General features: G+C 36.4%; 1 protein-coding gene across 8 annotated transcripts in view; it reads left to right on the top strand.

Annotated features, from left to right (window-relative positions):
• The window catches only part of ZNF385B (zinc finger protein 385B), a 342,481-nt gene that overhangs the window by 252,644 nt on the left and 76,912 nt on the right, over window positions 1-12,925 (top strand). For all 8 annotated transcript variants that reach the window (XM_084892614.1, XM_084892609.1, XM_084892607.1 and 5 more), the window contains one exon: window positions 8,660-8,802. In XM_084892614.1, the coding sequence (XP_084748740.1) occupies window positions 8,660-8,802 (143 nt within the window). The remainder of the gene's footprint in view (window positions 1-8,659; window positions 8,803-12,925) is intronic.

Genomic DNA, 12,925 nt, shown 5'->3' with positions numbered 1-12,925 from the left:
ATGGAAGAAGTTGTTAATCCCCTTGGCAGGGATTTGGCTAGTCCCTGGGATGTCTGGCTGCTCTAGCTTCTTCGTTAATCTGGCTTACTGTCTGATTCCATTTGCTTCCTTCCTTTACTAATATTAATTACCTACCCTAACAATCAGACAGGTACCAACCTGGATTAAGGTCTCCAAAATACACCTTTCTTACATAAAATGAAGAGTAAATTCCTAAATTACGTTTTCCTCTAAAATTTTATGAAGTACAATTCCCAGTGGCTTAGGAAATGTAGCTGTTGCTTTTTCTAAGAAAATCTGTGTTTTTAGGAAAGTTTCTTAAAAAAAAAAAAAAAAAAAAAAAAAAAAAAAAGTCCTAGTTCTATGCTGCCATTAGGTCCCTACCATGCTGTATGGGGAGAGCAAATAGCTTCTCCGTGTGTAACAGAAGGAGGCTTCAGACCTCAGAAAAGTGTCTCGGTGCCACAGGCAGGAGTCACTGGGCAAATGTAGCTCAGGACCATATCCCTGGATCTTTTTGCCAGAAAATTTCGTCAGGCTACTGTGACCTCCAAATCCACTCTCGACCTCAGACAACTTTAGTAAATCCCTGTCTGGAGATAATTTTGGCTTCTTTAAAGCCTTAGTAATTTAGAAACTAAGCACATGACATTCCCTTTTGATAAGTCAGGTGTATTAAAAACAATATAAAAAAACTTGACAAAGCATTTGTCAGAACCTTGTTTCTTTCTTTTTAGAGTTTCCTTTCTTGTGTGGTCATACTTAATACTATCAGGTTACAAGTGGAAAAGCTATAACAAGGCAAAATATTTTAAATGCAGTTTAAAAGAAGATAATTGGACCTGAAGACTTTTTTTAAAAACCAACCATCTTCTTTACTTAAATTCTGAAATTTTCAGATTTTTCAATGTACCTTTAAAAAACTTTTGCAACTGATGAAGTATGTCACATGTTTAACCAAACTATATTAGGTAACATAGAGTAAGTAAATTTTACCCATTGTTTTTTAAGATTTAAATATAAGAAACTCAGTGCATGGGCAAAGTATTCTGATATAAATGAATCATCACTTGGCTGTATGCATTTTGCTGCCAGCATCGGAAAAGCTATCCATTGCATCTTAGTGAGAGATTCATCATCTTGTGTACAAGCTGGCATATTACTAAACCCGAAAGACACTGTGGCTTAAAAATCTATCATGATGTGGTTTCACGGCTGTTTTTACATACAGCATTTCAATTTTGCTTATAAACTTCAGTGTGGTACTCAAAAGGATTTATTTTTAAATGAAGTGTTCTGCCAGGATTCTGCTGTCAGAGCTCTTTGGAGGGAACCCTGACCTACCCCAAGGGAGATTCGGGCACAAAACTGCCAGTTGTTAAGATTTTGTAGATTCAGAGTTCCAGGCACACATTTTTCTTTTTGACATCACTGAATTTGGTATCCGTCTTCTCTTTCCAAGTCTGAAATTCAGCGAGGAAGCATCAGCATTAAAGAGAACTTTTATTTACTCACAAATCATTCAGAATGAAAATCAAGCTGGAAGTGGAAAAAGGAACTCAGAAAATACATCCACCTTAAAACTATACAAACTTGACAGTATTTAGAGATGTTCTTATTGGGGAATTTTGCCTATGTTTGCCAAAATTGTTTACTAAAATTAATAGCATTGAATACACTACTTTTCAGAAAATTTTATTGGGGTATAACGTATACAAAAGTGCACATATTAAGTGTACATTTGAACGAATGTGCACAGACATACATGGCTGTGCAGCTGGCACTAAGACCAAGTAGAAGAACATTCCCATCACCTTAGAAGCACCTCCAGTCACTCCACTCCCACGCCATCTCATTCTTCCTGCACGGAGAGCCATAATCCTCACAGCAGATTCATTTTGCCTGATTTTGCACTTTCCATAAATGGTATCACACAGCATGTTGGTAGGCTCCTTTAGTTCTTTCTCTCCACATTACATTTACAAGGTCTGTTTGTTGTTGCATGTACTTATACCGGGCGTGGCAAAATAGGTTTACAGTTGTAAGTATGCAGAACAGTTTATTCTGGTATTATCATTTATTACTAGAGGCCCGATGCACAAATTTCACACAAGAGTAGGCCTTCCTTCCCGCTGGCTGCTGGCACTGGCTTTCTCTGGCACCCGGGGCCCGGGCTGCCCTCACAGCCCTGGCTTCATCTGGAAGGGCATCTGGAAGGATATCTCAAAGGATGTCTGGTCTAATTAGCATATTACCCTTTTATTAGTATAGATTATATTTTCCATACAAAGAACTATAAACCTACTTTTGCCCCACCCTGTATATCATTTTTTCTCATTGCTATATTTCCTTATGTGACTGCTCTATTGTGTGACAATACCAAAACCATTTATTTATTATTTTACTGTTGATGGGTTCACTGGCTAATTTCCAGTTTGGGGCTATTGTAAATAGTATTGTTATTGAACATTCAAGTTAGGTATATAACATTTCTGTTAGGTATATACTTAGAAGTGAAATTGCTGAGGCAGGTTATGTATATATTCAGATTTAGTAGATATCGTGGAATAGCTTTTAAAAGTTGTCGTAACAATACTTCCAATAAGAATTGTTGCCAACATTTGATAATCTGTCTTTCTTCATTGTTGCCATTTTTGTGGTATGTAACGTTATATCATTGTAATTTTAATTCATATATTTTTAATGACTAATTAAGTTAAATATGTTTTTGTATGTTTACGGGCCATTTTAGTACTTACTTTTGTGAAATATCCATTCAAGTTTTTTGCCCAATTTTCCTATTATATTGCCATTTTCTTGTTGACTTGCAGGATTTATTTATTCTAGATTCAAGTCCTTTGTATATATAATAAACTAGTGGCCCAGTGCACAAAATTCATGCACGGGAGTATGAGGGTAGGTGTGTTCCTGCACCCTCTCCAATCTGGGACCCCTCAAGGGATGTCCTACTGCCGGTTTACAAGGATGGGGCCTAAACCGCAGTCAGACATCCCTCTCACAATCCAAGACTGCTGGTTCCCACCGCTCACCTGCCTGCCTGCCTGCCTGCCTAATTGCCTCTAAGCACTCTGCCTGATGGCCTGCTCACCCTCAACTGCCCCCGCTGCCAGCCAAATCACTCACAACTTCCCCCTGTGCCAGCCTGCTCATCCCCAACTACCCCCCTACTAGCCTGCTCACTCCAAACTGCCCCCCTACTATCCTGACCACCACTGACAGCCTACTCACCCCCAACTGGCCCCCCTACTGGTCTACTTACCCCCAACATCCCCTGCTGTCCAATCCTGGCCTGATCACCCTTCCAGCGACCCAAGGTTCCAAACCCTCCTTCTTTTTCTTTTTCTTTTTTTTTTTGTTTTGTTTTTTTGTTTTGTTTTGTTTTAGCGCCTCCTTGAGTGGAGGCCAGGACCTCCTGGAAGCAAGTATCTAGGATTTATTTATTTTCTTTAATTGAAACTTTGTAGCCTTGAGTGGAGGCCAGGGCCAGCCAGGGCAGGAAGCTTGTCTTCCTCCATTGATGGAGGGAACCCTGCTTGCTCCAGTTCTGTGGCCTGGCCAGCCAATATCTTGGTTGATTAATTTGCATACTCACTCCTGATTGGCTGGTGGGTGTGGTTTGTAGGTGTAGCTGAGTGATGGTTAATTTAATGCTTCCCTTTTATTAGTGTAGATACCATCTCCCACTATATGGGTGGCCTTTCCATTCCCTTGATAGTATTTTATTCTTACATTTTTATTCTTAATAATAGAGTATGCTTAATAATTTTTATTAGCATCCTTTGTTTCCTATTTAAGAAATCTTTGCTTACTCCAAAGTCACAAAGATGTTCTGATGGATGAGGTTGGACTTAACTACGTTAGTTTTTCATCTGTAAAAATTAGGCTAATAATAGTACTTTGTTTAATTGTTTATTGTGATTATATATGTATATATACTTATATATAATTATATATACACTTATATGTGTGCATGCATATATAGTTATGTAACATGTTTAGGGTAGTACACATATGTAATATGCTTTGAGTAGTGCCGGCACACAATATACACTTTGAAAATGTTATTGTGTGGCCTTTTTAGAAGCAAACCCCTTTATCAGTCACATCCCTATCACATAGTCCCCTCCTACTTGCCATATTTTATGGTTTCTTGGTGAATTTGTTTTCCTCACATGCAGACTGATAATAGAAATAATGAGAGAAGAGGTGAAGGAGATGCTGTTTGGATATTGTACTGATCAGAGGAAAAGTTACTTAGAATAAGTGGCAATGAAGTTGGAAAAGCAACAAAAAGAGAAAACTGGTAAAAAAAAAAAATCTGAAATGCCACTTATTTACTTTCATTAAAGAAATCTTTGATAGTCCTATAATCTGACTAATAGATATTTATATGTTGTTGTTGTTTTTATTTCAATACTCATTAATGCAGATATATATATATATATACTTATGGTATAAGAAGAAACTACTTCTGCAGAATATAGAATATATACATATATGATCTGTCTCTATAAATGCTTCTCCATATAGACTTTCTGTGATTTTGGCATACTCCCCTTTTTAAGAATGAGGTGTGTTTTTTGTTTGTGTTATGGTATAGAAAGAAGAGCCACTAGGAATCCTCACAGCTATAATCTAAATTAGGCCTTCAAAATTATATTCCTAAAGGTCAAAGACTAAGTCAATAATTTCAAGTGTCACCTTGTCCTTAAATGAGGTTTCATTGTGATGGATTGCGACACAATACGTTGACATCATAAGGCACCTATTATGTTATAGAGGCACTTGGCTGAAATAATAGTTTTCTTTATGATCATAGCGATGAGTTCTTTCAGATATTATTGATTTCCTAGCTATAAATGATTACAACTTAGATTTTACCATCAAAATAAAATTTATTAGAGAGGGTTAATTACATTCTTATGGGCGACTACAAGGACATGTGTCATTTCCATGTTAGATCTTTGATGTATGCATGCTTGTATGTTGTATTTAATTTTCATAAGGGAGTTTGATAAATATATATACATCAACTAATATAAAAAGCCTATTATCAAATAAAGTGGAGCCCTATTATTACTTGATTCAGTATGATAGATATGAGATTATATCCTAGACATTCAAACAGAACTACATAGAGGAGGTGTCTCATATCATATTGCCAAATAGTTTAAACAACAAAGGTTGGTCCTGTTTTATGACAATAGGGTACACTACACCAACCTTTGTATTCAAATACCTGCTCATTATATTTTCAATATTTTTTTAACCGCAGTGAGTCTTAGTTTTATGTAAATTAAGCATTTTTTGTGGGGTGCAATGCAATTTGGCCTATTTTCTGCTTGTATTTCCCAGTGACTTTTGGATATCCCAAGGTGAAAAGAAATGTTTCCCAAAAGTAGCTGCAGCAGCAAAATCTGGAATAAGGTGACAAAGTGTTCAAAAACTGCAGTAAATGCACTCTGTCCCATTCATTTCCCATTTGCAAAAACTCACTTTGAAGCAATCAACCTTGGTGAGGCAATAGTAAAAGCAGGTTTTAAAAGTAAAAACAGCAAGGCTAAGGTGAGGGAATTGATGAAAACATAGTTTATATTTATTCAGAAGTACTTTAAAACAATCTGTGTTTAACATGGCAAATTGTCTGTCATTAAAATGCTAATGAAATGGTAAACAGCTGCTAAGTTTTTTATGCTAATGAACGGTGGCAGTTTAGTAGCTCTCAAGCCTTGAGTTTATTAGCATAGAAATTTGATTGGATAAGGGGATCATTGTACATTCTGACCTTTGTTGATGGAGCAATCTGTTTGTCAAGTTCCATGTTCCATTCTGTTTGATTTTAGTTTATTAGTACTCTTGCCAGGCCCTTGGGGGCCTTGTATTACCTAGTCATTATCCAGCCGCCATCATGGGCTTAGAATTTTCTTTTCTGAAAGGACACCCATCATGGCAAAATAATTATACATTTGTTCATGAGGCAGCTTTAAGTAGAATAATTCTGTAGAAAAGTTTATACTTTAGACTTTAACAATGATAATAAGTGTAAGTTGTCAAAGGCTGTTGATCTAATGAATCTGTTTTCAACTTGGCTAAGATTTTACAGCAAAGCTTTTAAAATAAGTATTTTAATAAGTGCCTTTTCAACATTTGACATATTGATATAATCATCTTGTATCTACAAGTTCTGAAAGTTAGCAATGAGTGTAATGCTACCTATGTAGGAGAATAACTATAATTAAATACAGGCTGCTTACCTGGATGCCAGGCTGAGATCAGAGTCCTTACTTTGGCATCAGGAAAACAACCATTACTGTTCGATCTATACTTTTGGCAGATCCTCTTTTTGCTGCCTTTTTATTTCCTAATGGATGGGGTTGACTTGCATGAAGACTTGTCATTACAGATAAATGCTTCAGGTGCCTTTCTCTTTTTTCTGTTTTTAAGATCAATGTAAATGAGGTATGACAGTCTATTAAACACCATGTAATGTTTTGGCAGTTACGTTCTGGAATGACTCAAAATAGGATACAGAGTTCATTAAGGAAATTTATTACAAAAAATATCATTGAAATAGGAATTTTAATTTTTCTGGGGCATTATATAAGAACATTTGGTGAAAATTTTAATAGTTGGGAGTATTTTCCAATACTGTTCATTTCTTGTAAGTAAGAAAGGGATTATATGCATATAATAATTTGGGGTTCTATATAGGCATACAGGAGAAATTGGAATCCTTCCAGGAGTGAGGAACATTTTTCTGCCAAGGGCCATTTGGATATTTATAATATCATTCGTGGGCCATATAAAATTATCAATTGAAAAATAGCCTGCTCCCCTGACCGGTTTGGCTCAGTGGATAGAGAGTCAGCCTGTGGACTGAAGGGTACCAGGTTCAATTCCAGTCAAAGGCATGTACCTCAAAAAGAAAATCTGCCAAAGGCAGCTGATTGATGTTTCTAGCTCTCTATCCTTCTCCCTTTTTCTCTGAAAAAAATCAATAAAATATATATATTTTTAAAAAATAGCCTGCTATATATGGCCAAACATTTAATTAATTCACCCCTGATATCTTGGCAGGGCCAGACCAAATGACTTCACAGGCCTTATATGGCCCATGGACTAAAGGTTCCCCACCCCTGCATACACGGCTTGTGTCAATGTAAAATAGTTCAGCTGTTTTTGGAAAACAGTCTGGAAGTTCTCAAAAGGTTAAACCATATGGTTACCATATGACTTAACAATCCCCAATTCCACTCATAAGTAAACACCTAAAAAACAAAAAAACATATGAAAACTTAGAAACAAGTGTTTATAGCCACTTTATTAAGAGAATAGCTAAAAAGTAGAAACAACCCAAATGCCCATCAACTGTTGGATGAATAAGCAAAAGGTGGTACATCTACAGTGGAATATTAGCCAGCCTTAAAAAGCAATGAAATTCAGATATATAAGACAACATGGAAGAACTTGGAACACATTATGCCAAGTGAAAAAAGGACAGTCACAGAAGACCTCATATTGTATGATGTCATTTAAGTCAATTGCCCAGAATAGACAAATCTATAGAGGCAGAAAGTAGATTAGTGGCTGCCAGAAACTGGGGGTGACGGGAGGAAATAAGGAGTGACTGCTAATGGGTATGGAGTTTCTTTTAGGAATTATGAAATGTTCTAAAATTGTGGTGATGGTTGCACAACTCTGACCATAATGAATAAACCATTGAATTGTACACTTTAAGTGGTTGAATTGTCTGGTGTGTGAAATAGGTCTCAAAAAAACTGTTACAAATTTGTTAAAGGCATGCAGTGCTAGAACCTGTCTGGCAGAGCACCGCCTGCACCAGCAGTGGCTTACCTGCAGTACATGGAGGCCACCAGTTAAAGAAGAACACTTACTATTGGAGAGGAGTGCATTATAGCTAAAAACATCATAGCTAATATCATTGTTAAAAGGGGTAACTGCTAAAATAATACAAGTTTCATTAGAAATAAAGGTTGAAGATAAAAATTTGAGTTCCCATCCCAACTCCTCTCTGTGGGACAGACCCAGGTTGTAATAACCCCTTTAGCCCCTCACTAACTACCACTTTCCCACAAAGTAAAGGTCAATTTTCAGCTTGTTTTTTTAGAGAACAAATTGTTTGCATCATAAGTTCTTAGGAGCAGACAGTCACTATAAGAATCCAAGATTCCTTCTCCTTGTAAGAAGCCTATAATCATCTCTGATTTGCATAAAGCATGCCAACGAGTCACCAAATAACTGTATAGTGAAGAGCATCTGGCTTCAAGAGGCTCCTTCCTGCTGCTCCTACATTTTTGGCTAATCGGAGACAATGGTTAGACAAAAGGATGATCTCATTCTGCCCCACCTGCCAGCAGGATCAGTGTACTGTTTATCTCAGGGAAGACCGAGCAGCCTGGACTCTTGCTACAGGGAAGCATTTTGCATCACTGTCTTAGACAATGACCAAGAAGACCCGTTTTGACAGTATTCTCAAATCTTGTGCCATTTTCTTACTTCTAGAGTACCTTTCTTGCTTGCAGGTTGCCGCTCAGTGGTCTTATTTTTGCGCCCTAGGTTGGAGAAGGAGATGGATGTGGGCAAGAGATTGAATTTATTTTTGTTTTGTTCTTGGCAGGCAGTACATGCCACACTACTACCCTTCCTGCTCTTGTGCGCACACCTACGCTGATGATGCAGCCTTCACTGGACATCAAACCGTTTATGTCTTTTCCAGTGGACAGCAGTTCTGCTGTTGGACTCTTCCCAAATTTTAACACAGTGAGTAAATGCGTTTTTATTTTGTGTCCTCCTCTGTTTCTTTTGTGAAGAGGCAATTGGTATGGCCTGTTTCTAAAGTGGGTGATTTTAGACCATATGTTGGTTATACTGCTCAGTTGTATTATGGAAGATAATGTGTCACCCGTGGGAATAAGTCCAAATAATAGCCAACATATTTATTTTACAAGTATTTCCACAGACAGATTTTCACTTGTTGCTTTGAACAATTTTGATAACTTTTCAGTGGTGTGAGAACCCATATTATTTCTGGGATGCTGTTCACATGCTCAATTTAGAGCTACGAGCTACATTGATTTTTCCCTTCTACTACAAAGGAAAAAAAAAAGGTGTATGCTTTATCTCCCTGGGTATATTATTATTTGGGAGATATTTTAGATGAATACTCTATACAAACAGAATTTTTATTTGAAGCCTTTTGTGGATTATGTGAATTTGACTCTATTAGTAACAAGAAAAATTCATTTCAATCTGCATATGTGTTACCATCCCATTTAAAATGTAGGGTAGCCCAACTGGCATGGCTCAATGGTTAAGCTTGGACATTTGAACCAGGAGATCACGGTTTGATTCCTGGTCAGGGCACTTACCCTGGTTGTGGGCTCAATCCCCAGTGTGGAGCATGCAAGAGGCAACCAATCAATGATTCTTTCTCATCATTGATGTTTCTGTCTCTCTCTCCCTCTCCTTTCCTCTCTGAAGTAAATAAAAATATATATTATAAAATAAAATGTATGATAAATATTAGAGAATTACCTATTATTACCAATGTTCTTCAGGTCATCTGACCTTCAATCTGAATAAAAGACATTTTGCGGGCTAGAGAAATAGAACATGACATCTGCCAAGAATAAAATTCAGAATTAAAAAAAAAAAAAATCAGTCCATAATCAGATTATAAATGAATAGTAAGAGAGAAGATTAAAACCAGTTCAGGTGATTGCATGAATTATGTCTTGTTCATCAATAAATACAATCAGTTTGGCGTGGTGGTTGACATAAAGGATACAGCATTATAGAAGCTGCTGTAATCAAGAAAAAGAATTACATTATCAACGCCACCAGACCTCGAGCATCTGCGGTACTGCCAAATGTTTCCTTTTGCAAACTTATCTTTTGTATGAAATGGAAACGGCAAGAGGATGATTTCTCAGGGGCTGTAAATAAAATCTGCTGACAGGCCTTCTGTTGTGGCTTTGCATTGCTAAGGTAATTAGAAGTTAGGGGATCAGCCAACTTTTTAAGGAGAGCTGGCCTTGACTTACCAAGTAAACAGTCGAATGGTTTTTTTCTTCTTTGGGTTATTCAGGGACAAAGCAGACAGTACTTTTAAAAAGGCGTTAAGAGGTAAGCATCATTCGTAGTGCAGAGGAATAGCTCAGTAATACAGGTCACACCTGCCCTGGCCACATTACTCCATCAGAAGTGACCCCGAAGACTGTGCCGTTTCAGGGAGCTTGAACTCAAGCATGACTTTTGTAGACTCTGTTGAAACACAGGTGGCATATTCCAAACATCACTAAATTCAGTTGTTTACTTCTAAAAACATTTATCTGGTGTTAGTGTTCTGATTAATGTGTCTTTGGAAGGCAGCGTTTGTAGCTATTGCACAAGTTCAGTTGCTGTCAGGAGGTAGCATTGGTGATGTGGGTAGGTACAAATGGCTCCTGCTGTAGTTCACCTCTGTATTTTTTAATACAAGTAATACATAGATACTTATTTCTAAGATTCAAATAAAACATTAATATCCAAAGAGCAAATACATATATGCATAACCCAAGGGGAGGGGGTAGGAGCAGGGTGGAGGCAGTGAATGGGGGGCTTAAGGGGGCATCTGTAATACTTTCAACAATAAAGATAAAAAAAATTTAAAGAGCAAAATATGACATTCATTATTCTCTACTCCCGCAAACAAATTTATTCCCTTCCAGAAGTATGTTATGTACAGACCTAAAAGGAACACAATCACAGTTGCCTTTTTATAATTGTGATCAATTTAACACTACTCTCTAAGTCACTTTTTTCAGTTATCAAAGTGTCTTACATATACCTCTAAGTTCTAAAGAATTGTAAAACAAAAAAGTAGGAAGTGCCGAAACCGGTTTGGCTCAGTGGATAGAGTGTTGGCCTGCGGACTGAAGGGTCCTGGGTTCGATTCGGGTCAAGGGCATGTACATTGGTTGCGGGCACATCCCCGGTGGGGGGTGTGCAGGAGGCGGCTGGTCGATGTTTCTCTCTCATCGATGTTTCTAGCTCTCTATCCCTCTCCCTTCCTCTCTGTAATAAATCAATAAAATATATTTTTTTTAAAAAAGTAGGAAGCATATGTTCATAAAGGGTTTTTTAAGATAAAAATAGTGTCATGATGGCTTATAATATTGTGTAGGGCTTACTCATGTATTAACTTATCTTTTGTTTGTTTCTGTATTATACATAGTAATTAATCTTATGACACATTTGAGAATATCCAAGGAATAATTCTAGTAATAGAAGTTCTTTTTTTTTTTCCTTTCTTGGAATAAAATAAACTTGTAATTTTCCAATGAAAATACTTTTTGGTTAAGGTGAAGAATATAGTAAAGAACTATATTAAGTAATAATTTTCTCTATATTACATCAAATGCATTTATTAGACAGAGAGCCCTTTTGATAGTATGTTAAAAATTAAGTCATCACAGGGGACTCTCAATCATCTTGTAACAAAATTAATTTCTAGGATCATAGGAGGATTTCTTCTTATTATTTTTTTTTTTTCACTAAACTGCAGTTTTAATTACTCTAACCCTTTCTCCAGAGGCTTTTCTGTCCTAGTGCTGAACTCTTCCCAACAGATTTCCTATGGTAATTTTATAAAAGTCACTGTCAACATTTTCTAGAAAACCATTTATATTATTAATAATAATTATACTAGATTATTATATGTTTGTGGTGGTTTATATCCTTCAAAGAACCAAGACTCTAGAATATTTGGGTAGATCATGATTATTATCTCTATTGTCAAGAGGAGAAAAGAGAGTTAGTAAAGGAATAACTGAGATTTGAATTAGAATCTTCTAACTTTGAAACTCATATTATGGCTCTTCTTCCCACCTCTTTCATTGTGAACAAAGCTCAATCAGAAATCTTTTGTATTCTTGTCTGGAAGCATGGTTGACAATTTTCACAGGAATCAAAAGTAGAAAGAGGAAAGGATTTTCCCCCTATCATTTATCGCCCCATACCCTCTTGTTTGAATGTATAATATGGACCTTTCTCTAAACAATATCTATGAAGCAGAAGATATTTTTAGAACATTTATAATTGCTTGTTATGCAGTTTTTGTGTCTGCCATGAGCTAAAGCCGACCCATTATTAGCCAATTTTAAAAGTATATTCTACTCAGTAATCCACTTATTTTTTGAAAACCGAGGTGAATGCTACTTCAATCACTATTTTTAAGCAAGGATATTAGAAAATATAAGAAATATTTTTAACTCATAGTTATCAGTACAATGAAAACAGTATACTTTGTGAACATAGCTAAAAGTTGATAAATTCAAATTTTGCTATTTTTAAAAATTGTATTAAATTTATTGAGGTGACATTGATTAATAAGGTCATATAGGTTTCAAGTGTACATTTCTATGATATATTATCTTTATATTGCATTATGTGACCACTTCTCAAAGTCAAATCATCTTCTGTCACCATATATTAGGTCCCCTTTTTCTTTTCCTCTCCCCAGCCCCTTCCCTCTGACAACCACCATATTATTGTCTGTGTCTATGAATTTCAGTTTTATATTCCACATATGAGTGAAATCATATGGCTCTTAGCTTTTTCTGATTGACATACTTTGCATAGTATAATATTCTCAGGGTCCATCCATGTCACAAATGGCAGTCTTTTCATATGGCTGAGTATTATTCCATATTATATACATGCCATGTCTTCTTTATCCAATCCTCTATTGAAGGACACTTTGGTTTTCTCTATGTCTTTGTCACCATGTTATGGAGTAAATAATTTTTTTTAATATTTTATTGATTTTTTACAGAGAGGAAGGGAGAGAGATAGAGAGCTAGAAACGTCGATGAGAGAGAAACATCGACCAGCTGCCTCTTGC

This window comes from Pipistrellus hanaki, assembly GCF_964339955.1.
Source record: "Pipistrellus hanaki genome assembly, chromosome: 8".
Lineage (NCBI taxonomy): Eukaryota > Metazoa > Chordata > Mammalia > Chiroptera > Vespertilionidae > Pipistrellus > Pipistrellus hanaki.
This window is presented reverse-complemented; position numbering and strand designations above follow the sequence as displayed.